The following is a 26,491-nucleotide window of genomic DNA, read 5'->3' as shown; positions in this document are numbered from 1 at the left end:
CTACCAGTGTAGACACCTAGTCCAAATCCTGGTTCTGCCACCAATTAGTTCTCCGATCAAGTCAAATATACAGATTGACCTCCAGGTATCCCTTCTGTGAAATGGATATACCAACAATTGAATTACCGTGTATGTGTATTATGAGCAGACATGAGAAATCTTATGTATAAAAATCACTTAGCCCATGGTAGGCATTCAACAAATGATGGTTATTGAACTTGAAACCAACCTCCAAATCAATCAGTGTGTTTGCTTAGCACAAACCTAGCACAGATGCCAGGTGCCCCAGGGCATTCCTGAGAAGGGCTGGAATATTCCCTGGGTGTTTAATGCTGACAAGAGTTCTCACTGAAGCTCAGATCACATTCTGTTTAACATACGGGTAAAGACTCTGCTCTTGTCTCTTTATCTTCTGCTTCAGCAAATCTCCGGGGCCTGGGACAGCCAAGAAGGTCCTCAGAATTGTGCCCAGCAGCCCTGGAACCCAACAGGAGGTGGCCTAGAAGGCAGACTGACAGTGAGTAGCTCCAGTTTTCCTAAGAGGAAGCTATTTTTAATCTTAGCAGCAGTGGAAACTGCATACATTAACATAATCTCAACCTCACCAACGACTTCTAGTTTTTCATTAAAAAAAAAAAAGTGTTTCATGATCAAAAGCCATGCCCAGTTTGTTTGGAGCTGGTTGATACAGAGAGGCTGAGACAGGGACACTGCTACATCTAAGGGACAGTGTGTTTTGAACTCTCACCACCTCCCATGGACCTCTCTCTGCCCCTTGGACTGCTTTGAGCCAAAAGCTCTTTGGAAAGGTGCTCCGTTTCTGATGGCCGATGCTGGCGGCCAGACAGGTGCTGGCAGGTCAGGCTGATGCAGGCCCCAAATTGGGCAGATGGCGGCAGATGGCACCCAGGTGGGCAGCGCCCAGCACTCAAGCTCCCTCCTCCCCACAGTGTCAGCCTCCCAACCTCAGTTTGTTCTTCCCATCCCTGCAGCTTATTTTTACCATGCAGGGGGGAAAAAAAAAGTGATGCTATTTCTCTGCATTTTACCCTGAAACAAGTCACACCAGCTCCCTCAAAAAAGCACCCAACAGATGGCTCTGGTCCCTTGCGCTTGGAGAAATAGCAAAACCTCCCGGGCTGCCGGGAGGTGATTAAACTCTCATGCATAGTGTAGAGGAAAAGGCTTCAGACTCCTTTGTTCAGAAGGCATAGAAGTGAGGCGTTCGAGTCCCGCCTCTGACCTTGGCTGTATGAGTCCTGACACAAGCACCTGACTTGGCCTGCTGTGCCTGTCTCCTCCTATGTAAAACATGGGTAACAGCAGTGTTTTGTGAATAGCTATGAGGATTAAATTAATCAGCCCAATGCCTGGCACATCCTACGTGGTCTATAAGTATTGGCTAGAACTATCATTGCTGTTTAGTTGCTTAGTCGTGTCCGACTCTTTGAGATCCCATGGCCTATAGCCCGCCAGGCTCCTCTGTCCATGGGGATTCTCCAGGCAAGAATACTGGAGTGGGGTGCCACGTCCTTCTCCACGAGATCTTCTCGACCCAGGAACCAAACCCTCTTGGAAAGCAGATTCTTTACCACTTTACGGCTCTGCTGCTTGGAAAGCAGATTCTTTACCACGAAGCTACCAGGGAAGCCCCTAGAACTATTATTACCTCTGATGGAAACCTCTGCAGGGCTGGAAAGGAATTCTATAAGACCCTGTTTGGGATGCTAGGGAACAGGGCTGCTCCCAGAGCAACACTCACCCGCAAACACCCATGTGTTTGGTTGGGAGAGCCAGGGAGAGTGTGCAGGGGCCCAGGCTGAGCTCACTGACACCAGGGGCACCGAGCTGCCAGGTTACCCGGCTTAGTCGCAGCACCCATGAAGAAGTCTTCAGTCTCCTGGAAAGGTTAAGGGTGGGGCTGGGTTGACGACCGCAGCTTACATTTAGTGAGCACTTACTATGTGCCGGGTCCTGGGATGAACATGTTACAGGCCTTCTCTGATTTAGTCCCCCATCAATGCTATGAGGAAGATACTATTACTATCTACATGTTACAAATGAGAAAAGTAAGGTCACACAGAAGGAAGCATGAGGTCAGGAACCAACTCTGGCCCAGTTAACGGGAAATTCCATGCTTACAATGACTACATACCACGGAGATGGGGCTGGAGGGCCGAGGGAGGTTTCCCGCACTCCCAGCCTGAGAAAAGGCTCGCGGGCCTGGCCCAGGCCTCCACAGCAGACCTGGAGAACATGCGGTTTGTGCCTATACTGCCATGCCCTCCTCTAGGGGATCTTCCCCACCCAGAGATCAAACCCAGGTCTCCCACATTGCAGACGGATTCTTTACCGTCTGAGCCACCAGGGAAGCCCTGTGGATTCCAGGCACAGTCAGAGACTCCAGCCCGCTCACTGTATATTTTTTTGGGGTGAGGGGATATGTGAGCCCATCCTGGCCCTGCCCAGCCCACATGGGTTTCCTTACTTCCCCACCTCCATCAGCCAAGCTTCCAAAGATCTGTTAAAATGCCATCATGAGACCTAGAAGGAGGGATACTTCACTCAGCTAGAAGAAATGCTTGAGCATGAATTGCTTTGCATCAGCCTGGATGTGAGTAGGAAGGAAGGGCAAAGGGTTCAAGAAGAAAGGACCCAGGAAGTCACGTTTTGAGGCAGCACACTCTCCTCATGGAAGGAAATGGAGGCCAGCACAAGCCTCCGTCCCAGGTGCCCTTCTCTTATGCCATCGTCCCCGTCCTGAAGCCGCTGACGTCATCCATGCTGAGACATCCGTGTCTGGCATTGGTGCATTATATTCTGCCTTTCAAATACTGCATTTACGTTTTATCTCATGCATTTAGGAAACTACCATCTTGCCTCAGCTGGCTGGGTGGTCACCTCACCCATAACTACCAGCCGGGAAGCTGGCTCCTATCAAAAAGCAACAGCTTTCCTTGGAGTCATTACACAGCCTCCCCTCCTTCATTCATTCCTCAACATGGTGCCAAGTCCTGAGCTTATGTTTCCTCTGGTGACTCTTAGATCTACTTGTTCCTCTCCAGCCCTATTCCAGGCCTCTATTGCCTCTCTGTGCCAGCTTCCTCATCTGTCAAATGGGGCCGATAATAGTGCCTTCCCTGTAAGTCCACTGCAGCCTTTTAACAAGTTAGTACAGGTAAAAGTCTTGGAATAGCATCCAGCACACGCGTGAGCACTCAACAAATGTGAGCCGTGTGCACTATCAGCGTCGCCATCATCAAGCGTGGTACCAAGACTGCTGACCGTCCCTAGTCAGGCCTCCCGTCTCCATCTTTTTCATCTTGGTGTCCTGAGATGAACCCCCTTAGACACTATTTTCAGCCTGCCTTCCCTTACGGAGAATCTCAGTATGGCTCCCCATTCTCTGGGACTGAGACCAAATGTCCCTGACTGGCCTCCAAGGCCCTCATTCTCCAGACTGCCTTGAACACCACCTTCCCATATAAATATCTGTTCAAAGCAGGCCTCTTCAGTGTCATCCGTCAGGCACAGCAGACATGATCATTGCTGCCTCTAGACCTTGCACAGGCTTTTCTGGCCTTTGGAACACTCTCCTCCCTCCCTCCACGTATCCAAATTCCTTTACTCATTTAAGGAAAGAAGGAAAGATCAGAAACCAGCTCTTGTCCTACTTCCCTTAGAAGCCTGGGTCCTCTGTCCTGAGGCTGGGCACTGCATGGCACCAAGTGGCTTAATGCCCACTGTGAGCTAGGAGGAGCACCTTAGGTCCCCAGCCAGCACCTCCAGGATGCCGCATGCAGATCCACGTGTAGCTAAGAGAAAGCCAGTCATGGGCGCCAGAGCCAAACACTCCTGAGCTCAAAAGCTGATGCTACCATTTACCAGTCACTTGACAAATCAGCTAGCCTCTGCAGCTCATTTTGCTCATCTGCAAAATGGGTCTAAGGCCTGACCCTGGAAGGTAGTCAGGGGACCAAACCCAATGCTGGCCAGAAGCGCACCCCAGTGCTGTGCACACAGCAAGTTCTCCCTTCCCCTCAACAACCATGGACTATGGACCATTATTCTATCAGGAACCAGAGTACCAACTACAGGAGCAATGCCATCCGTCTGCTTCCACGGGAGGGTGACGCAGTTGGTGGAGAGGCCTCTCCTGTGAGAGCCCACTCCTACCTGCTCCCCAGAAGTGCCCCCTCTTTTCAAAGCTGCTTTTGTGTTCAAGGCAATAAAAGCAGCGTCCCTGCCAACAGCATAATTGTGCGGCTATCAGCTGACAAAAGGTTTAAGAGGGTAATAAAAACGCCCACATCTCAGACTTCGAGCCCAGCAAAGGAAGAATGGATGTCGTGAGGCACATAAACCTTCAGGTTCCTAGAGGATGCTCTTTCTCTCTACCTCACGGGAGGCTGGGCAGGGCAGAGCCCAGCACAAGTGGGCATGCCAAGATCTTAGGGAGGCAGCCAGGTGTCTGGACCAGACCACAACAGGCAAGGAGGGCCTGAAGCCAGAGAGGAGGCTAGTCCCCAGAGAGGCATCTGGATGAGAGCTAGAAGCAGAGCCCCTGAAGACCAGGTGACAGAAAGGCCTCCGGAGAAGGCAGGGGTGCAGCCTCCACACCCATTCCTCCGGCTACGCCTCTTTAGGTGGGTTACCTAACCTCCCTGACCATCATTCCTCCACCTAACGATACCACCTCACAAGGATGTTTCAGTACTCAGACACAGCCTGTAGCAGCTGCTCACTTCCTGGGGACTCGCAGTATGCCAGGCTCCACGCTAAGTGCTTATCTGACTGGTCTCTTTCCATCGTCTCAATGCCTGTGAGGCTCCATTTGACAGAGAAGACTAAACCCAGAGAACTTAAGTACTTCTGTGAGGTCACAGAGTGAGACAAGCCTTGAACCCAGGCTTGTTTGAATCCTCAGCTCAGGCTCTTAATCATTATGCTCTGCAAACTGTAAAATACCATATAAACATCTGATATCACTGCTATTCCTCTGGGACAGAAGGAGAATCAGAAAAAAAGACTGACAATAACAATGCCAGATAGAGAACCAGCATGCTGGGGGGGTAAGGACAGAAGGGCATGGAGCAGGCAGGGGGCCAGGCATTCCTGGCCCCTCTTTATTTCCCCTCTCCTTCCACTCCTGCACTCCACACCCCGACACACACACACACACACACACACAGACTCTGACTAGAACCCTGCATTGGCACTACATGTTCACTTTCACCATTTTACTTGGAATTTCACACCAGTCCTAGAGGTGACATATGTTGTTCCCACTTAACAGATGAGGAAAACTGAGGCTCAGTGAGGTTCAGTAACTTATCCAGGGCCACATGGCTAGTCAGGATTCCTAACTCCAAGGCCCCCAGTCTTCGTGTCAGCCTGGTCATGCAGGTGTGGGTGAGATGCCCTCCTGGGGTCGAGAGCCCATGTGTACCTCCCCCCACCACCCTCAGCATTCATGGCTTGCTGAATCACAGTTGCTCTTTTGTTCACTGCACACTCCCCCTTCTAGCCTGTAAGCTCCTTTGAGGGCAGACACCACATCTGGCTTGTTCACCATTGAGTCTCCAGGGTTCAGCCCAATGTGACAGGGAGGTGCTCAGTAAATAGTCCCCCACTCAAAATGCACCCTGAAGCTTCCTTTTCCACTGCGGGATTTGAGGGAGAGAGACACAGCTCATGGAAGTAGGGGTGAGGAAGAGAACTGGGCAGTGGCTGCCTTTCAGTAAAGCACCTACTATGTGCAGCCTCCAGCACCCCAGGTATGGGAGCAGGAGGTGGAGAGTCTGTGGAGGAGAGGTCTCCTCCACGTGGCCCCCTCAGCAGCACAGAGGGAAATATAGCCGAGCCCTGGTACCCCCCACACATGTGCCCATCACGGCTCCCTGAGATAGGACTGTCAGACTTAACAACTGAAAACACAGGGCACACTGTTAAATGTGCATTTCAGATAAACAACCAATAATTTTCCAGTTTAAGTGTGTCCCATGACATAACAGATGGACCCAAATCTTGGTTCCGTCTTTATTGATTGTTAATATTTGATATGTACTTAAAATGGGCTTCCCTGCTGGCTCAGCTGGTAAAGAATCTGCCTGCACTGCAGGAGACCTGGGTTCAATCCCTGGGTTGGGAAGATCCCCTGGGGGAGGGCATGGCAACCCACTGCAGCATTCTTGGCTGGAGAATCCCCGTGGACAGAGGAGCCTGGTGGGCTACAGTCCATAACTTTGCAAAGAGTTGGACGTGACTGAGCAACTGAGCACGCACATATACTTAAACACAGTTTTTAAATTATCCATTATTATTCTGAAATTCAAACAGGACTGGGTGCCTTGTGCTTTACCTAGCCACCCCACCTAAGTTGTTGGCTGCTACTGCTAAGTCGCTTCAGTCGTGTCTGACTCTGTGCGACCCCACAGACGGCAGCCCACCAGGCTCCCCTGTCCCTGGGCTTCTCTAGGCAAGAACACTGGAGTGGGTTGCCATTTCCTTCTCCAATGCATGAAAGTGAAAAGTGAAAGTCAAGTCGCTCAGTCGTGTCTGACTCCTAGCGACCCCATGGACTACAGCCCACCAGGCTCCTCCGTCCATGGGATTTTCCAGGCAAGAGTACTGGAGTGGGGTGCCATTGCCTTCTCCAAGTTGTTGGAGGGGGCTTATTTCTTCAAATGATCTGAGAATGATGACTGTGAGCACCAAGGGGAATCTGGAAAGGCCCCCCACAGTCCCCAGTGTGGAGGGAGCAGGGCTTAGCTCCGGGCATGGACGGAGGCCGAGAGCTGGCCTGTGGTGGCTGGGAGCCGGGTTCCCAGTCCTCCTGGCATGGGAGGGGCGTGGGGCCTGCCCCGGCTGCTCCCCGTTAAGCGGAGCTGGCATTTCAGAGCGCGTCAGAGGCGCTGGCTCCCTGCCCTGGAAGTCAGCATCTGGCCTCTGAGCCAGCACCGCTTGCCCAGCCCCAGCCCTCTCACCTCAGCGGACCCAGACCGGGGGTCCCAGCTGGCCATTGTCATCCTGCCTGCGCCTCAATGGGGCCATTCAGGGGCTCTGCAGAGGCCCCTCGGGAGGGCACATCTCCCTCCCCGTCCGGGGTGCCCTTGGCCACAGCCTTCGCCTGTGTGGGTGGGTGTCAGGGGTGGGGGCGTCTGGCTGTGGCGAAAGCAGTTGGCAGCCAGGGGCAATGTTACTGAAGACTGGATTGTTGACGGAGGGCACAGAAATGTCCCACACGTCACAGGACCCCGGGGCGCACTGCCCTCCCTGTGCCTCCCGCCCCCAGCCGGGGCAGCGGGGCTTCCGAGGAGCCCGCACCTGAGGCCAGAGCCTCAGGGCCTCCCCTCCGTGCGCCGAGGCTCTCGGGGCGATTAACTGGAAGCAGACAGAGTGAGTCCCAGCCCCAGCTTTGCCCAGTCCTAGCTGTGTGGGATTAGGCAAGTTGCTTTACCTCTCTGAGCCCTTCTCCATCTCTCAAACGAGACTCCTGGTATCTACCTCCAAGGTGGGGACTAAAGGAGGCAAACCATGTGAGCAGGTAGCTCAGAACCCGGCACACAAGCAGGGGTCTCCTCTCCATCCCTTCTTATTTCTAGCTCTTTCTAAGCCACTGGCAACTCAGGAAATGTGCTCTTCCGTGACACAAAGGCCACTGCTGGGAGCTATCTAGGTTCAGGCTTTAACGAGGGGATACCAGGCCCCTTGGAGGCCTGGGACACTGACTAAGGCCCCCTCTCTGCTCACACTGACGCTCAAATACAGCGCTGGTGCTCTTTCTGCCACCCCGCTCTGGGGTCCCGAGGATCTCACGCCTACTTTACCTTCCAGGTTTCCCTGCCCCAGGTTGCTCCTGAGCTCTGATTTCTGAATGAGCCAACAGAGGGACAGATGCTGAACTCTATGGGCACTGCCAGGCAACCTACAGGCAGCCAGCCTGGGCCTTAAGTAGAGGATGAAGGGACACATACTCTGGGTTCATGGCCCTTCACCAGGAGTCCTGGTGAATGCTTTCCAGGGGCTGACATCCAGTGTGATGCCCACCCTCCACAGCAACTCCAGCCCCCGGCTGCAAGAACAGGAGCCAGGACTCCCCATCCACCAGAGCCCATTCTCCTGCGCTCAGCACACCAAATCCTGAAGATGTTGCCCTGTTTTCTCTGCATCTCACATCTCGCACATTTCCTCTGCATTTCACATTCAAACCTATCTCCTCTCACCTTATCTGGGCTCCCCTCCTTGCCTGCCCCAACTCACCTAGCTCCCTCCTTCTCTTTAATCATCCAAGTTGATATTTCCCTCTGGACCAGCCTTTGTTAGAGAGTAGTGGCTGTGGGCCATCTTCTGCAAGTTCACTTAATCATACTTGCCCAAAATATAAATTCTCGGGCCTCACCCAGATCTGCAAAATCAGCATCTCTGACGCGAAGGCCCAGGATTCCGCACTTTTAACAAGTACCTGGGTTGTAAGGATGCACAGTGAAGTTTAAGAACCACTGTCATGGAGGGAGAGAGGCACACTTGGCACCTCTCTCTGGTCCCACAGGACCTTTCTTTGCACACTCCCGTTTCCTGTTAATAACTGACTGAAAGAATGAATTAATTGGTTTCCTTATTGCCAAATTACATTAATATAATTGAGCTCTGCCATCTCATTTCCCAATTGGATTCTCCTTGGACTTCCTTGAGAGGTTTCTATCCATATATGAGAGTACAGCAGAAAACACACACACACACACACGCATGCACGCACCTGAGACCAACATTTATGGAGAACTCATATGCCAGGCATTGGCCGCATGCTTCCAGCACTGGAACGTTCAGAGCAGCTCTGTGACGCTGAGACATTCATGCCTCTAGAGCAGATGAGAAAGAATGGACAAGTGCGTCAGCCATTCACCTTACCTGGGCACAGCTGGAGTCTACGCCCCGGTCTGTATAGTCATGACCACTTTCTCTTACCTACTTCATGGTCCTGACTTCTCTGAAAGCCAGTCTCAAATCCAAGAGCTCCCATCCCAGACCATGCATTGGAATCCCCTGCAGAGCCCTAAGAAATACAGGTACAGAAGCCTCATCCCAGGCCTGTGTCTGGAAGGGAGATGTCTGGACATGTGTTCTCTTTTTGACAGCTCCACGTGGTCCTGGCAAAGAATGATTGGCCATGTGCCCAGGTCACGTGGCTTGTTCAGGAGGGTCTAGACAGAAAACTCAAGCTTTGTGACTCTCAGAACAGTGCTCTTGCAGCCTCTTCACACTGTTCACATGCTATGGTGTGGCCAGTGGTCAGAATGGACTTTCTCCAGTCCCTCTAGGAACATCTGGACACACACGCATGCCCGTGCATGCCTGTGCATGCACACATCCCCATACACATATGCACATACCTACAAACATCTTAGCATCAGACTCATCACCTTTCAGTCACTGGACAGATTCTCTGTTCCCATCAGGGCTCAGTGTGGACTTGAGGGGGCGGGGGATGTCCCTCCTCCAGGAGACTCGGATGGGGTTAAATGAGACAAGTCTAGGGGAGCTGAGGAAGGAATAGAAAGACCCCCTTGATCTCCTCCAGGGCCTCCTCCCTCCTGTGGACACTGGAGCAAGCCCACTAAGTCCTCTTCCAACACATACAGTGGACCCTGCCCGACTGGGCCAGGAGCGTGTGCAGGGATGGCTGGTTTCTATGGTACCAGTGACTGTGTAAGCAGCTTTTAAGTAGCTCTGATTTACACAGAACAAGCTGGAAAAAAAAAAAAAAAAAAGCTCCCACCTCTAAAAGCATTAGACAATAATTTCACCAAACAGCCTGATTCAGGGGCTCAATTAATCTGCTCCGCTCTTATCAATGGGCTTTCTGCAAATCAGGACCCAACCGCAGCATGACTGAAAGAAACGCCTCAGCAGGGAGACAGATTACATTTGCACGCCACCTGCCCATTGACAGGGCTTCTCTAAGCGGGGATAGAGAGCCCAGCATGACCACCAGAGCCAGCCCCTCCCCTTGGTACTCTGGGGCACACTCCTTCAGAACATGCTGGCATCGTGCAATGCAATTTCCCACTGCAATTCAAGGAGAACTAGGAGACTTCCAAACAGCAAAGGATCCTGGGAGCTGGGCTCTATTCAGACTGAGGCAGGGGCTGTCCTCCCTTTGCTGAAGGGGCTAGAGCGGACTTCCCAGCCGATGGTGAGAAGGGCTGCGATGGGACTGCCTCCAGTTGCTGCCAGATGCTATCTCAACCAGCCCAGAGCTCACTGCAAAGAGGAGAGCTGAGGTCCTCTAATCTTTAAAGCCCAGGTCAAAGACAGGACTTCTCTTCCTTCTGCAGCTACCAGACAGATGCCAGCCTTCCATCACACTGACCAAGCATTAGCCACAAAGCCCAATGAATAAGAGCTTCCCTGGTGGCTCAGATGGTAAAGAATCCACCTGCAATGCAGGAGACCCAGGTTCAATCCCTGGTTCGGGAAGATCCCCCAGAGATGGGAATGGCTGCCCACGCCAGTATTCTTGCCTGGAGAATTCCATAAGACACAGCAATGTAAGATACGCCTTGGCTGCAGATTCCAGAATCTGCAGATACCCTCTTTCAGGGGGTGTCCTGTCCATCCCTCCCATCCCTAATTGGAGGGGTTATCAGAGGCAACAGGGTCCATGCTTCCACACAGAAGAGGAAACAGTATTTACAGGAAGGAAGTTTCTCTTGAGCACTTCTGACGAGGTAAGGGCATAATTGCTTTTCTGCTCCTTAAACTTTAATTTGCCTATGAAATATCTTGAGTTTTGGTTCAAATGCAAATTGTGATTCATAAGGTCAGAGGCTAAGCCCAAGGTTCTGTGTTTTTACCAACGCTCCAGATGGTGCCATTATAGCTAGTCCAGAGATCATAGTTTTTATTAACAAGGGTTAAAGTACAAAAAGGAGCCAGAACAAAGAAAGGAAAGAAGGAAGGAGGGAGGGAGAGGGGAACAAGGGGTGGGGGAGAGGAGAAGAGAAAGAAGCAAACCAGAAGACAAAATGGAAGCAGTGTATGTTGGCAAATCCAATTCTCAGCTCTCTCTCCTACTGTGGATCCAGCCCTAAACTTGGACCAAGTAAGAGTCTGCTCATAGGGTAAGATTTCCCCAACCTGATCAAAAATATTACCTTTTTCGAGCCAACCTAACTCACCTACATCTTGAGGTTAAGACAATGATCTTTGTGCTAAGATACTCATCCATCCTTTTCAGTATAAGTCCCTACAAAAAATGCAAAATTGTCAAAGGGAGAACATTTTAACCCATTCCCATCTTAAGAGACACACTGTAGATTTCTTAGTAGCATCTACAGAAATAGGTGTAAGTAAGAATCTTGGATTTGGAGTCAGACCTAGAGGCTAGTCCCAGCTCTGCCTGAAATCTTGCACAAGTCCCTATTGTTTATTTACTAAATATTTCGTAATCACCTACTAAGTGCTGGACATTGTTCTGGGGTGGGGGAGATAGTTGTGAACAAAAGAGGTGAAGCCCTAGTTCTCAATGAGCTGAAAGTCTAATAGAGGAAGACACAAGATAATAAATATATAGCATGTCTACAGTAGACTGCTCCGGTTCTGGAGAAAAATAAAGCAGAGCAAGGAGATATAAAAGAATGGATTGTTCTTTTATATAGGATGGTCAGAAAAAGTGCCTTTGATAAAGGGGCATCTGAGCTGAGGCAGGAAGGAGCTATGTCAATATCTGGGGAAGACATTCCAGGCAGCAGGTGCAAGGACCCTGAGGCTCGGCTTCATTATCTATAAAATAAAGAGGTAAGGCAACAGGGTCTTTGTGATACAGTTCTGAGGTTCCAGAGTCTTCCGGTCAGGAGCAGGAGGGGCTCTGGAGGTGGCGGAAATTGACCCGTACTGTGCAAATGGGCCAGGGTGGTGAAACCTCCAGGCCACCTCAACAGCCTCCTTTTTTACAGTCTTTCCAACTCTGTTTCTAGGAGCAAGTCACCTAGTTGTTTTTAAGAAACAAAAATAATCTGTCCTGTTAAGGGAGAGATATTTTAAAACCATTGAATGGATTTTTTCCTTCCCAGCTTTTATTTTTTATTGATACATCTCCTCTCCTTCCAGTTCTAAAATAAGCACCCTGTCTGCCCATGCACTAATCCAAAGGCAACACAGTGCAGATGGCCTGGGCCTGGGCAGAGCCAGGCGGAGGTTGCTTGGAAGGCACCAGACCCAGAGAAAAGGCACCAAGACAGCCTGGCCAGCATGGCCTCACCCATGGCCTGCTTCCTTCAACTCCAGGTGACGAGACGTTCTTAAAAACAGCAATGGAATGTGGTGAGAGCTGGCATTTGCAAATGACAAATTTCTGACCGAATTCCAGTTCTCTGGAATGGAAAACCAGCAGCTTCCTGTTACAAAATGTACCAACAGTTCATGCCTAATACATGGGTGTGGGCAATGCATATACTTCAAATCTAAATTTGGCTAAAAATGTAACAAAGCCAGCATATTTTTAGCCAGGTAAACATTTCTAGGGACTAGGTCAAATTTATATTGGTTTCTGTTCTGCAATCCAGAGAAGAAATGATTCCAAATGAGTGAGAAGAAGGGACCCAAGGGGAAAGCCACACAGATCCCCCAGGCAATTGGGAGTCACTGATTCCTAGTGAACATCTCCAGTTTGTGAGAGCTTCCCAGGACAAAATAGTTTGTCCTTTCCCACTAGAGTTGTGTGTGTGCTAGCTAAGTCACTTCACTTATGTCCTACTCTTTGCAACCCCATGGACTGTAGCCTGCCAGGCTCCTCTGTCCATGGGATTCTCCAGGCAAGAATACTGGAGTAGGGTTGCCATGCCCTCCTCCAGGGCATTTTCCCAACCCAGGGATTGAACCCAGCTCTCCTGCATTGCAAGCATTCTCTTCACCTACTGAGCCACCAGGGAAGCAGCACCTTTTAAAGAACAAAGCCCCAGGCTACTTTAGGAAGGCAAGTCTTAGCTGGGTTTTACTACCTCTCACGCTAAAGAACCTTAAACAAATTGTTTTCCATCTCTGTGCTTTCATCTCTCCTCCCCACCCTCAACTAGAGTTAGGAGAGGCAGAGAGAGGACCATGCCATGGGGGAGGATGCAGGCTCTGCTAGCATTGCTGAGTTTTGGGCCTATTTCTTCCACTTGTAGGCAAGTGACCTTGGGCAAGTTGCTTATGCTCTACCTTCCCTGGTTCACCTGTAAAATGGAGATAATAACCAAAGTGCCTACCTCAGAGATTATTGCTTTTATAATAATTAAATGGGAAAATCCATAGAGAGTGCTTAGAAGAATGACCAGCACATAGCAAGAGCTCAGTAAGTCACAGTAGATCTTATCTGCCCCATACCAGACAGTCTCACACACAGTATTGCTTTGACCTACACGGCACACTGAAGTGCTATACTTTCCCTTGGGCAGCTGAGGCTTAGTGGGACTGACTTGTCCAAGTTGCAGTTCAACAACTATTTACTGAGGACTTACAGTGTCCCGGGCCCTGCACCAGCACTGGGGAACTTAGATGCTTGGTAAATAAATGGGGAGGTAGGATCTTAACCTGGGTCTCTCTGACTTCCAGCCTAGGGGAGCAGGGTCTAAGATGCTGGGCAGAAAAAGCACGGATGTGAAAGTAGAGCGTTTCAAAGCTGACTCTATGTGGTCCCAGTCACGTTACTGACCTTCTCTGAGCCTCAAACATGAAACGGATGAAATGCCACCAGCCTTATCTCATTGTGGTGAGGCTTAAATGAGATGATGTATGGAGAGTGTCTGGCCCATGGGAGGTGTTGAATGGTGGTCTGCTGCCACAATCATGCCATCCACAAAGAAGTCCTAGTTTTGTGATCCACTGAGCCAAATGCAAATGCTTTCGAATATGAAAGAATGAAAAGAACAGACTTGTGGTTGCCAAGGGGGACGGGGCTGGGAGAAAAATGGACTGGGAGTTTGGGATTTGCAGTGCAAACTATTATATAGAGAGTGGATAAACAATGAGATCCAACAAGCACAAGGAACTGTATTCAATAAATATATATTTTTATATATATGGCAATAAACCATAAAGAATATGAAAAGGAAGATAGATATATATATATGTATGTATAACTGAATCACTTTGCTGTACAGCAGAAATTAGCACAAGATTGTAAATCAGCTATACTTCAATAAAGTAATTTTTTAGGAAAAGAATACTTATCTTAACTACTCAGTAGATGGAGAAGGAAAGAACATAGCTTAGAGCTGGTTCCAATTCTTTAAGCCATCAGGCCCTTCAGAGCAGAACATCTGACTGCCATGAGTGAGGTGGGGAGAACACTGGGCCAGAAGACAGGGGGCCTGGGTCCCAGGTTTTTGCTCTGCCCTCCGAGCTGGGTGACCATGGGCAACTCACACCCCTCTCTGGGCTGTTTCACCACTGGCAATGGAGCTATGGGAATAGATGGCCTCCAGGGTCTGCACTGGCTCAGACACCCCAAATATCCAGTCCACAGAGGCACAGATCACTAAGCAGACATCCCAAGTGAGCCTGATTCTTATAAATCTGGTTTCGTCGCCTAAATGGTATTTTTCCCTCCAGGGTTTCCTCTGTCCAGAGATAGTTAACAAGCAAAGTTCACACACTGGAAGGTCTGACAGTTCGGGGATGCTTTGTGGCCCACATACTTTGACGTCAACATGCGTCACTCCCAGGTCTGAAAATAATCAAAGCAAATCAGCATGCAATGGGAACTGTCTGCAGAGCTGCCACAGGACGACAGGAAAGAGGTCCTGCCAGCTGTCAGGCACATGGACCTGCTGGGTCGAGCAGCACGGGGGTGACCTGGGGGACAGCAGGCAGTGAGAGGAGACTGTGCCCAGACTGCAGCAAGATGCGAGCCAAAGTCAGTGCAGCTCCTCACTTGGTAAATGCAGAACCTCTAGCAACAGGCTGGGACAGGCACAGAAGCCCCGACAAGAAGGAGAGCGGGAAGGCCAAGGCCAGGGAAACGGGGAGCAGGCTCCAAGGAGCAGAGGGCTTGGAGATTTGATTTTTTTTTTTTAAAGCAGCACCCCAGTATGGGACTCAGGCCTCTTCCAGTTACTGGCAGAAGAAGACAGGGGTTAAGAGCACAGATTTTGGACTCAGAAACACCAGGTAGGAATCCTGCTACTGTTCAAACCAGCTGTGTGACCTGAAAAAGACCCCTCTCAGGCATCTCCCCATTGACCCCTCGCTTTCCTCCTTCCTGGTAAATCAGGCTCAGAAAGTGAGTGTGAAGACTGAGATTGAGTGTGAAGATTGTGTGGAAATGGCACATGAGTGGTTGATGTCATCCTAATTCCTGGAAGGCTGGTCCTATCCTCTTTTCTTAACCAACTAAAATCCTTTAGAACTCTTCTCAGTCCCCCTTTCCAAGTTGTTGGTGGGGGGATCTGCCAAAGCCCTCCAGAGCCCACAGTGTCCTCCCCGCGCAAATTTTCCAGTCCACTGAACCACCATGATCACATCCAGATAGACCTTCCAGTGGAGCAACCAGACAGTGTGGATGCTGTAGACATCCTCGTGTAAAGGAAACGTGTGTAAAGTGTAAAGCAATCTGCCTCTTCCCGCTACCCAGCCAGGTAAGTTTCCCCAAGACGTGGTTGGAGAGCTTTGACACTGGCTTCACCCTCTGTCTCCTATGCTTGGCCACCCACCACCGTGGGCTCGCTTCAGCTCATACACCGACAGACAGCTCTACAGGAGCCATATGGCTGAGCCACAGCTTCGTGAACACAGCTGGTGCTCAACAGCCACTCAATCCTGTTTTTCAATTCTTCCTTTTATCTTCCCCCTCCCTTCCTTCTTTCCTTCCGGAATATGAACCAAGAACTTACTATGTGTTGATGCACTCCTGCTGATGTAGCTCCGGCAGAGATCATGAGAGTCACACCCTCAACCTTATGAAAGTTGCAGTCTGGCTAAATAAGCAATCATAGTTCAAGTTACAAGAGCTCAGAGCAGGCTATGGGAGCACACAGGAGACAGACTACCTTCAGACCATGGTGGTGGCAAAGGGCTTCCTGGAGGAGGTGACACTAAGCCTGACCTTGAATGGGAAACGAATGAGAAGGGCTGAGCCAGGCAAAGGAATTCTAAGTAGTGAGGAAAGAGGGTTAAAGCAGAGAAAGGACCTTGCTTCTGTTCAGACTCCTTGCCTTCCCCATGCCTTGATGAGTAAAATTCAACCTGGTGTTTTCATATTTTAAAAAATTTCTTCATTAAAAAGAATCTCTTTTGTACTTTCAGCCTTGGAAACATCTTAGATTTTTACAAGAGATTATCGAATAAACTTGGATCTTATGATTTCCATAAAATTTCCGCAACCATCCTCATAAAAGAAGAGGAATTAAGCCAAGATTCTCACGCTATACCAGAATGGAGATAAGAAGTCCAGATCCCAGTGAAACAAACTTGGCCAGGCTCTTTACTGTGAGTGTGCGCACGCACACACACACACACACACACACTCTCTCTCTCTCTCTTACTTCACACACTCCTACCTCATCTATGTTCTCATGGATATACCACAGATGTCAAGGGGGTTGCTAATGTAGACTCTTTTGCCAAGGCTTTCTTTTTGTTTCCCAACATTTTATTTTGAAAAATTTCAAACAAAAGTTGAAAGAGTTGCACATGTATCTAGATTCACCAGTTTTAAACATTTCACAACATTTGCTTTCTCCTTCTATCTGCACATATACTTTTTTTTTTTTGTCCTGAACCCATTTGGGAGTTAGTTGCTGACACCCAGATACCTCACCTCTAAATACAGCATGTATCTTCCAAGAAAATGGACATTTTCTTACATTATTTCCAAACCATTAACAACAATGGAGTAATCATGCTCAGTCGCTCAGTTGTGTCCAACTCTTCATGACCCCATGGACTATAGCCCACCAGGCTCTTCTGTCCATGGAATTGTCCAGGCAAGAATACTAGAGTGGGTTGCCGTTTCCTACTCCAGGGGATCTTTCCAACCCAGGGATCAAACCCATGTCTCCCACATCTTCCCACATTGTAGGTGGGTTTTTTACCACTGAGCCACCAGGGAAGCCCCAGTGGAGTAATACTATCTAATATACAATCTGCATTCAAGTATCTCCCATTGTCTCCAAAATGACCTTTCTAGCATTTATGGCTTTGCTTGTCAAGGATCTCTGATTGGATTTGGTTCTCATGTCTCTTCAGTCTCCTTTTCTAGAATAGTTCCCCATCTACCTTTTAATATTCTTCTTGTTTGTTTTTCATGACATTGTCGGTTTGGAAGATCCCAGGCTCAGTGTCCTAAAGAATGACCCATAATCTGAATTTATCTGATTGCTTCTGCAGGCCAACAATTTATCAAATACCCCATTTTTCCTTCTTCTGTCCAGAATCAGCCCTGCCAGTTACACAGTGATTACACCTTACTGGACCTTGGGGCATGAGAGCACTTGGAATTTTACAAAACCCAGAGAGGTTAAATGGTATGATGAAGTAGCTAATATTTTATTTAATATTGAATGAATATTTTCAATATTTCTAAACTCTAGGGCTGAGGGGAGGAGCCAGATATCATATATACCATGCCAAAAGAAATTTTATAGCAGTTAACTTTGATTCCATATTAACAACGCCTTTTCAGATTTTTTTTTTTTAAGTGCTTTCACACTTGATATTTCAGAGCCTTGACTTTGAGGTCAAACAGATAAGGGTTCAAATTCTGGTCCACAACTTAACCAGCTGTGCTACTTGGAAAAGTAGTTTAACCTCTCCCACCCTTGGTTTCCTTGAAGGGTATTAACGGTGGAAGATGATCAGGTCAGTGTCTCATGCATAATAATCACCTCTATTAAGCGTCACAAAAACTCTTCAAAAAAAAGAGTAGAGCAAGTATCATTCTACCCATTTTGTAGATGAGGCAACTGAGGCTCAAAAGAAAATGTAACTTACCGAAGGTCATGCAGCAAAGTATCTGAAGAACCAAAGTTGCTGATTTCCAGAACTCTCATTTCTGTTCTCTTAGGGAAGTAGCATCTAACTCATGGGGTGTTGTGAGAATTAACTGAAATGATGCACGTCCAGTGCCATGCTCTGTCAGTGTCGGTTCCCATTATTATAATCATGTTCTTGTGAGTATCTGATTTGGTTCCAAGGCTCCAAAAGAACCTCACCATTATCTTGACCCAGCCCCCACACCTACAAACCAAAATTCACAGGAGGTACTGAAGTTTCACTTGGAGAGAGAAAATATTCTGAGGCTGTGGGGCCATTGTTTGCAAAACACAAGAGAGGGTCTGTTTTCCTTGGGAAATGGAGCACTAAGTCATGAATCATTCTTTAGGTTCTGTGTGGGCGACTTGGGGTTCCTGCGAAAACTTTCAGCTGTCACTCACTACTGACTTGTGTGGACTGAAGCACAAAAGCCTGACCCAGTTTTGTTCCCAAAATCACATGAACCATTCTGCCCAAGACATTCCAGGAACACATTGTCCATCTCTTTGAACAATGTGACCAAGAGACAGAGTCACCATTGAAAGTGGCCCTGTGGCAATTAGTAAAACACCATTGGGCACCCAGCCATGCCTTGGGGCACCTTAATGACCAACCTGATCACAAGGTTTAGCTCCCACCACAATCATGCCAGCCCTAAGGGAAGAGGGCTTTCCTTCTGCCTTCAGAACAATGAGAAGCCATTCAGAAGCCAAATCAATGGGATTGTTCCATTCTTGGTCCCGGGCAGCACAATCAGAATGGCCAGTTCCATTCAACCACCTTGACAGTACCAGTTCAGATTGGGTGTTCAAAGGAGGCTTCCCATAAATTTGGTTTGCAGCAGATCCCTCAGCTTGGTTAGTGCTATAGAAATGGCATGTTTGGAACCAAAATGTGAAGATTTCACTTCACAACTCTGGACACAACTCATTTAGAGGACACTGTTCTTAACTTACTCTTGCTCCCCATTCATCTAACAAAAGCTTCGCTACGCTCTCTGCTTTCACAGGGCAAACCACCTGTTCTCCATATAATTAACCATGCACTTGAGAGGTAGAGAGGTAGGGTAGAAAGAACATGAGCTTGCTATGAGGCAGATCTGGTTTCCAAACTTGGCTCTGACCTTGGGTAATAAAAATAGGCAATATCACATATTTTTTGCTTATTACATACCAGGCTCTGTGTTAGCAACCTCCCAGTATTATGTTATTGGATTCTTACGAACAACATTTAAGAATCATTGTTTCTGCTTTATAGATAAGGACACTTACATTTAGAGATGTTAACTTGCCCAAAGCCTAGATTTGAACCCAAGTCTGTCTCTCAATTAAGCCTAAGCAACCATTTTAAAACTTCCTTCCAGGGACTTCTCTGGTGTTCCAGTGGCTAAGACTCCATGCTCCTAATGCAGGGGGCACAGGTTCGATCCCCAATCAGGAAACTATATCCCACATGGCACAACTAAGAGTTCACACGCCACAGCTAAGAGTTTGAATGCCATAACTAAAGATCCCACAGGCCACAGCTAAGTCCTGAAGCAGCCAAATATTAAAGAGCAATAAATATGAACAAAAACTGCCTCCAAGTGGTAACTTCCCTTGGTTTCATCTTCCTCCTATGAAATTCATGGGCCACTTTACATTTTACCCAGTTTCTTGTGCCTCATACTAAATTTTATATACATAATATATATATTACACACATTATACACACACACACACACACACACACACATATATATATAATCCCTGCAGAGTACTACCTGGCTTACAGTAGATGCCCCATAACTGTTCCCTTCCTTGCTGCTGAGACTGATGTTAAGAAATAAGAATCTCTCAAGCCAAATGTCTAAAATCTCACTAGGTGTTTCGGCTTTTGCAGACTGGCTTCACTAAGTCTTAGGAGTTTCACTAAGGCCTAATTAAAACACCTCTCTCAAGGCTACATCTCTTACATCTTATAAATAAATAAAATGGGACACCAAGACTTGGTTCTTCCATCTTGGTCACAGAGGAAGGGAGTATGAGAAGTGGGGAGCAAATCAAGCTATTCTGAAAGCTGGAAATTGGGCTGTAATTCCTCCAGTCTGGCCTTTGATGTGTGTGCTCACATGTGCTTATTACTTTAAGCTGTTCCATGTGTATAGATTTGTATATGTGTGCGTATTTGTGTATATACACATATCCAGAAGTTGATGCATTTATACACACACATATATACACACGTAATGATACTCTAAATGAGCCACCAGTCCCACCCTTAAAGTGTTTTCAGAAAATTAACCCATGAAATAAGCAATAATACGTGAACTATAAACATTCTTGCATGTTGGCAGATAACCATACTACACATTCTCCTCCAAGAACTGAGGAAGAGAAGAAAGGGAATAACACAATAGCAGAAAAATGCACTAATCAAATCCATAATCAACTTTGATGATGGAGCAAGGATTCTAATCAAAACACAATGGGGCAAAGTTGCAACAGGTTGCAAGCTTGGAGCTGCATTCTCTTCCCGGGGGGCCTTTTCTGTGTTTTTTTTTTTTTAAACATCTAAAACACCCACAGAGGATTTCCATCACTTCTAATTACTTTTTTAAAGAAGTGAGCTGCAAGTTGAACACCAGGCTCCTAAAAACAGGAAATATCAAAGTATTATATATATATATAATTTTTTTCCCTCTGCAACTGCTTCTTAAAAATAGGCTAACCTCTCCTCAAATAGCTCATGAGCATTCCTTATCTGAAGGTCGGTCGGACAGGGTTTCTGAACTAACACAGAGCAGGTCTCTAAAACAATTCTTTGCACATGGTCATAATTTATACGCCATGTTAACAGAGCAGATGCTATAAATGTTCATTCTTGGGGGGAGGCCCAGGTATCCCAGCACCAGGAGGGGGACTTGGGAGGGATGTTGCAGCTGCAGAACAGTTCCTCTCTCTGGGGGTTGAGCCCCAGCTATAGGTTTGCAGAAGAGATTCAAGGTGAGGGGTTGGCGAGCGGACAGGGGTGCTGCACCTAAAAGCTAGTTGCTGGCTACATCAGGTCTTTTCACACTTGATGGAGACGGAGAACAGGCTTGGGGGAGCATGGGCCATCACTGGCTGAAATAAGTTGCTGCCTAATATAAGCCATGAGAACTGTCTCCTTTCCCCATATCACACCATGTTAGAGATTCTGAACCTTAAACTAATAATAATAATCACTGTCATTTCCCAAGGGTCTGCTATGAACCAGGTCTTTTATGGACACCATCTCTCCATAACTATCCGCATGCTCAGGATCACTATCGACCAGGAAGGCAACAGGCAATTCCAATTTTTCAACTGCGAGAAGCCTTTGTTCTTTGCTCATGCTCACCTTTTGAAAGGAAGATACTAAATATGAAGTCATCACCTGTTACGTGAAGGCGTGGCTACACCCACTCCTGCTCTGCACCACTGCATGCCCTCCCCCTTCCCTACACATTCATCTCACCCCCTCTCCTCCCCACCCAGCTATTCCTGCCCATCGCGGAACCCACCATCTCCAGCCCCTTCCATAAGGCTCTCTGGACTTCTCCAGCCATTGTGGCCTTTTCCTTCCTTTCAGCCCCAAATAGCCCTCTCAGCCCTCTTTGTGTTGTGCCCCGATGTCTTCAGTCCATCAGTTATACCTCCCATCTAGACTATAAGACCTCCAAGGCCCAGACCATGTCTAATGTACCCTCTACTTCCACCAGAACATGAAAGAGGGAGGCAGCTATGAAGACGGGGAAGACCACCAGCCTGCAAGCCAGACCACCCACAGCTGGACTCCCTGCTTGCCACCCTGGAGCAGGATGACCTGGAGAGAGTCACTCAAGCTTGCTGAGTCCTGTTTACTCCTCCAGCTCAGTGGCTAGAGCAGTGGTCTTATAAGTCAGGGCCTGTGAGTAACTGGAAAGTCCCTATGATCTTCTCTCTATAGCATGCTGGTTAAGAACAGGGAGTCCAGAACCAGGCTGTCCAAGTTCTAATTCTACTCCTGCTATTCATGGGGTCATTAGCCCAGCCTTTGCCTCAGTTTCCCAAGTGTAAAATGAGAATAATAACACGTCTCATTGGATTGTTGTAAGAATCAAATGAGGTCTTTTAGAACAATTCCTGGTATGTCAGAAGTGCTATGTGATGACTTGCCATTATTATATTACTGTCATTGAAGAAGATGTTACATGAAATTATTGTCATAGGAAGTCATATCTACTTTAAGTGTTTCTGTGAGGATGAAATGAGATCATACAAAGAAAGCCTGGCACGTCAGGCACTTCCCTCACCTTCCCACCATGCCTAGTACTATATTAGGTATGTGACAGATGTTCTGTGAACCTTTGTGAACTGAATGATCCCTTCTCAAGGGCTTGACAGAATAAGCTATGCCTTTTCTCACTGAGAGGCTATTAGATCTACATTCAACAATGCCCCATCTCTTGGTTTAGCAATATAAATGGCTTATTTTATTGTTTCCTATTTGCCAGACACTGGGCTTTACATATCTTACTTATATATGTATATAAATATGTATCTATGATGTATGTATATGTGTATATACAGACAGGTGTATATGGCACTTTGCAAATGTTATTTTTCTTAAGCCTCTCACAGTTTGTGTGGTTGTTAAATGCCCATTGTTACAGATGGGAACATTGAGGCCCAGAGAGGTTAATGGACTAGGTCACCAGCTTGTACATGGTGGAGGCAGGACACCTGGGATATCCACCTGACTTTAAAGCCTGTGCTACTGACCATTGCACAGCCCAGCCTAGTAAAAGCTCCTGAGTAACAAAGGGAGTCAAATGCCCCAAGATATCATTTGCCACTTAACTCCTCATCTCCGGAGGATCTTCTAGTGACAAATATCAGGTTTTGAATCTGGACTACCAAGCCTGACCCCGTCCTCGAGCTGCATGGAGAGGCTTTCCTGGATGGTGCACATGCACTGTGTCAGGCCCAGAGGGAGAAGACTTGTCCAAAGAGGAAAACCCTTTGCCAATGATTCTCTGATGCCAGGGCGAGGCCATGAGAACAAGGATCTGCACCTGCCACAAAGAAGAACCACCAGGAAGCCCGACCATGAATGAAAAAAAAGGAGGGGGAGGCAGGCTGTCAAAAACAGGTAGCCCACTGGAAAGTCCATCCAAACCACCCTCGTGGTCAGTACACAGGGCCCTGTTGACAGCAAGGGAGGTGGGGTGGGGGCAGACAAGGGACTGTGGGCCGTGGGCGGGGGAGGAGGAAAGCCTTGAGGGAACCGGACCATACGAGCCCCTCTGGCAGCAGCTGAAGAGCATTTTTCAGAAAACGGTGATGACTCACCTTTTCAGAGCCTGCTCATTGAAAGTCCTCCAACCCTGTGTGTTAAGTGAAAGGTCGAATGGACAGCAGTAGAACAGCTGCCTGGTTGCAATGATCACGGAGTCCACTCTGCCCTCATTCCTCAGGCCCTCTTCATCAGGATGGAGGGTGTGTGTCACATCCCCGAGTCACCGCTCTGGCCTCCCGCATCCACTCCATCACACCCCACCACACCCCATCAGCCCTGCCTCCAAGGATGGAGGGGACACCCTCACAAGAGCATAGCCCCCAGGCTCACTCTTGTTTCAGAGACCACTGAACAAATCCTGTGATGAACGGCAGAAAAAGAGCTCAGAGACAGAGCTGGGCAGAGACAGGCCCAGCAGCATTGGGGGGAAATCTTGCCTTCCTCCCACACGCCATCACTCAAACCTGTCAGCTTCCAAAAATGTTTAGCAAGTGCAGCAGCAAGGGGCATGCTTATCAGCCTGGTGTGGGAGCCTAATCTGCTTTGAGGGCCTTCTCCAGCCCAGAGTTCCAAAAGTCTGCTTACAATTAGCTTCCAGCTTCAGTTCCTCCATCAGAAAGGCTAGGAATGTGTTGAGTTCTAGCCTCTGATCAGAAAAAGCTCTAGGAGAAGGTGGAGACAGGGTCAGCAGAGATTAAGTGCCAAAAAGGTCAGCTGGTCTGTTGCCACTTCCCTGACACCAGCCCCACACTACCTCCCCCGCTGGCTTTCCGCCTCTCCTGACTGGGACAGTCACATCCGTCAGGTCGGCCTGTCCCCAAAAGTCCCTGCTGACTAACTGCCAAGAAAATACAGCGTGCCCCTGCTCCCTCCTACCAGGAGAGGGAGGGGGGAAAAAAGGAGCAGTGAAGGCAGGAAGCCAGGAGAACCGGATTGGCCCTTGCTGATTTCCTTAAAAGAGATTGCATGGCTAGGGCCTGTCACCCAGCCGAATTGGGTGATGCGAGCTCGGCCTGGAAAGGTAGAAGTCATCAATTCTGTTCAAGCCACCCCCACACCCGCCCCCCCTAGTCACCCGGGCTACCGGCACCGGGATCTACTACCCAGGAAGGAGGGGCTTAGCTTCGGGCCGCCATTCCGAGGCAGCCACCCCCGCCCCATCGCTACAGACAGCCGAAACGCTAGGAGTCTCCGGTTGCCTGCCTCCGCCGGTGCACCCGGCACTCCTACTGCAGTCCCAGCACCGTGCCTGGAATGCTGTCAGCCCAAAGGATGGGGCAGGCCCGAGTATCTCCAAGCCGAGGGGGGCCGGTACACTGCCACCCCTAGACCTCTTTTCCTGGATCTTGCATCCAAGCAAGGGGGGAGTGGAGCCCAACGAGGTCTCGGACCATTCCTCGGCAGGGACAGAATTTCTACAGAACCGACAGACACACAGCCGCTGCAGCAGACACTGTCTTCTTGGGGCCAAGCCCCTTGACATGCAGAACCTGACATCTCCAGTGTGGCACATGGTTTTTTGAGGACACCCGGATCGTGCCCCACCCCACCGCGCCCCCAAAAGGAAGCCGCAGGCAGCCCGCATCCCGTCTCGCAGAGCTCCTTAAGGCAAACCTCGGTCACCCGGGCCACACCCACTGGCCAGCCCACTCTCCGAGCGCAACCCCCAATCTGCTGGCCTAAGTGGAACGGTCCCCTTCTCAGCCCACAGGGTAGCCCTTTCCCCTCTCCAGCCGTGTCAACCTCCACCCTCAAAAAAGTATTCACCCTTCCCCCCAGAACAGTGCCCCAGGCACACAGCACCTCTCACCTGGGTATCGAACCCGTTTTCCACCGAGCCGCTCATCCGCAGCGGGAGCCCCTCCCCCGCCGGCTCCTGCAGCCCCTGCGATTTCAGGGGGATCTGGCTAGGGTAGGCGGTCTTGCTCACCTCCACCTTGCTTCCCAACTTGAGATAGCAAGGCTGGGGGCCCGCCCGGGCTGGGGGCACGTGCAGGATGGGCGCGGCGCTGTGCACGGGTTTGGGCAGTCCCGACTTCATTTTGGAGGCCACCAGGATGGCCGGCATCTTCTCCCGGGGCTTCGGCTTTCCCAGCACGTCCCTGGAAGCGGCGGCGGAGGCGACCGCTAAAGGCAGCGCGGGCAGCAGAGCAGGCGCCGGGCTTCGGCCCGAGAGGCGCCCACCACCAGCCGAGGGAAAGAAAAAAAAAGAAAAAATCCCCGGGTCGGGGATCTCGGAGCAATCGGACGAGCTGGCCTTGGCGGTGCGGGAACCCGGCGGAGGACTGATCGCGCGGCGCTCAGCCGGTCCCACCTGGACGGATGCTGCCGCCGGGTTTCACGCCCCTCCTGGGTGGCCTGTTCAAGGGCTCTGGGCGTTCAGGTGCTGTTGCCTCTTGCGATTCTCCTCCTGGGACCCCGAGGCTTGGACGCCCATATTAACTTGTCATTGCATCTCCGAAGTGAGGAGGCCCCGCTCGAAGAGGGGTGGCGGGGACCCACGCCTCCCGCTCCTTAGAGGTTGCGGGTGTGATCCGGCGAGCTAAGGGGCTAGTAACCGCGGATGGGAGGGAAAGAGCGATACGAGGAAGAGAGGGAGGGCGCACTCAGCCCAGGACGTCTTCGGCGAGAGGCAGCTGTCGCTCTGATCGCAAGCACCGCAGTGTCCCCCCGCGACGCAGAGGCGCGGCGAGAGCCCCCGAAAGGTCTCTTTAGGTGTGACAGTCAGTCACCACTGCCAGAAGCCCCCCGGGGCAGAGAGCACTTCGGCGCCTGAGGGTCTGCACATGCTCCGTGCGCTATAGCGCAGCAAGGCTGTGGCCGCGGGCCGCGGGCACCTGGACGCGCGGCTAAAGGGCTGGACTAGGCAGGGCAGGGCAAGGCAGCGCTCGCGAGCGGCAGCCGCGCTTCCCGGGAAGGCTGCGCTGGATGCGGGGCTCAGCGAAGGGGAGGACAGGCTGCGACCCGCGCGGCTGCGGCGCGCGCTGACAGCCCGGGCCGCCTCAACGCGCCGATTGGTCCGCGGCGGGCCAATCGGCGGCCGCGGCTCTCTCTGCAAAGGGGGCGTGGCCTCAACTCCCAGGGCCGCCGCCGAAACTCTGGGGCCGCGCTTGGCCGCAAGTACAAAGCGGGCTGGTGGCCGCTCTGCAGCGCGGTTCTGGCCGCGCGCTCCCCCGCGGGTCCACACCCCCCGCGT

General features: G+C 49.8%; 1 protein-coding gene across 2 annotated transcripts in view; it reads right to left on the bottom strand.

Annotated features, from left to right (window-relative positions):
- The window catches only part of NAV2 (neuron navigator 2), a 420,664-nt gene extending 394,429 nt beyond the window's left edge, over positions 1–26,235 (bottom strand). For both annotated transcript variants that reach the window (XM_055581343.1, XM_055581341.1), the window contains exon 1: positions 25,106–26,235. In XM_055581343.1, the coding sequence (XP_055437318.1) occupies positions 25,106–25,363 (258 nt within the window). In that variant the 5' untranslated portion in view covers positions 25,364–26,235. The remainder of the gene's footprint in view (positions 1–25,105) is intronic.
- Between the last annotated feature and the right edge of the window lie 256 nt (positions 26,236–26,491).

Source organism: Bubalus kerabau, chromosome 5 (assembly GCF_029407905.1).
Source record: "Bubalus kerabau isolate K-KA32 ecotype Philippines breed swamp buffalo chromosome 5, PCC_UOA_SB_1v2, whole genome shotgun sequence".
NCBI classification, from domain to species: domain Eukaryota; kingdom Metazoa; phylum Chordata; class Mammalia; order Artiodactyla; family Bovidae; genus Bubalus; species Bubalus kerabau.
The sequence above is the reverse complement of the archived record's forward strand: the minus strand, read 5'-3'. Positions and strand labels throughout refer to the sequence as shown.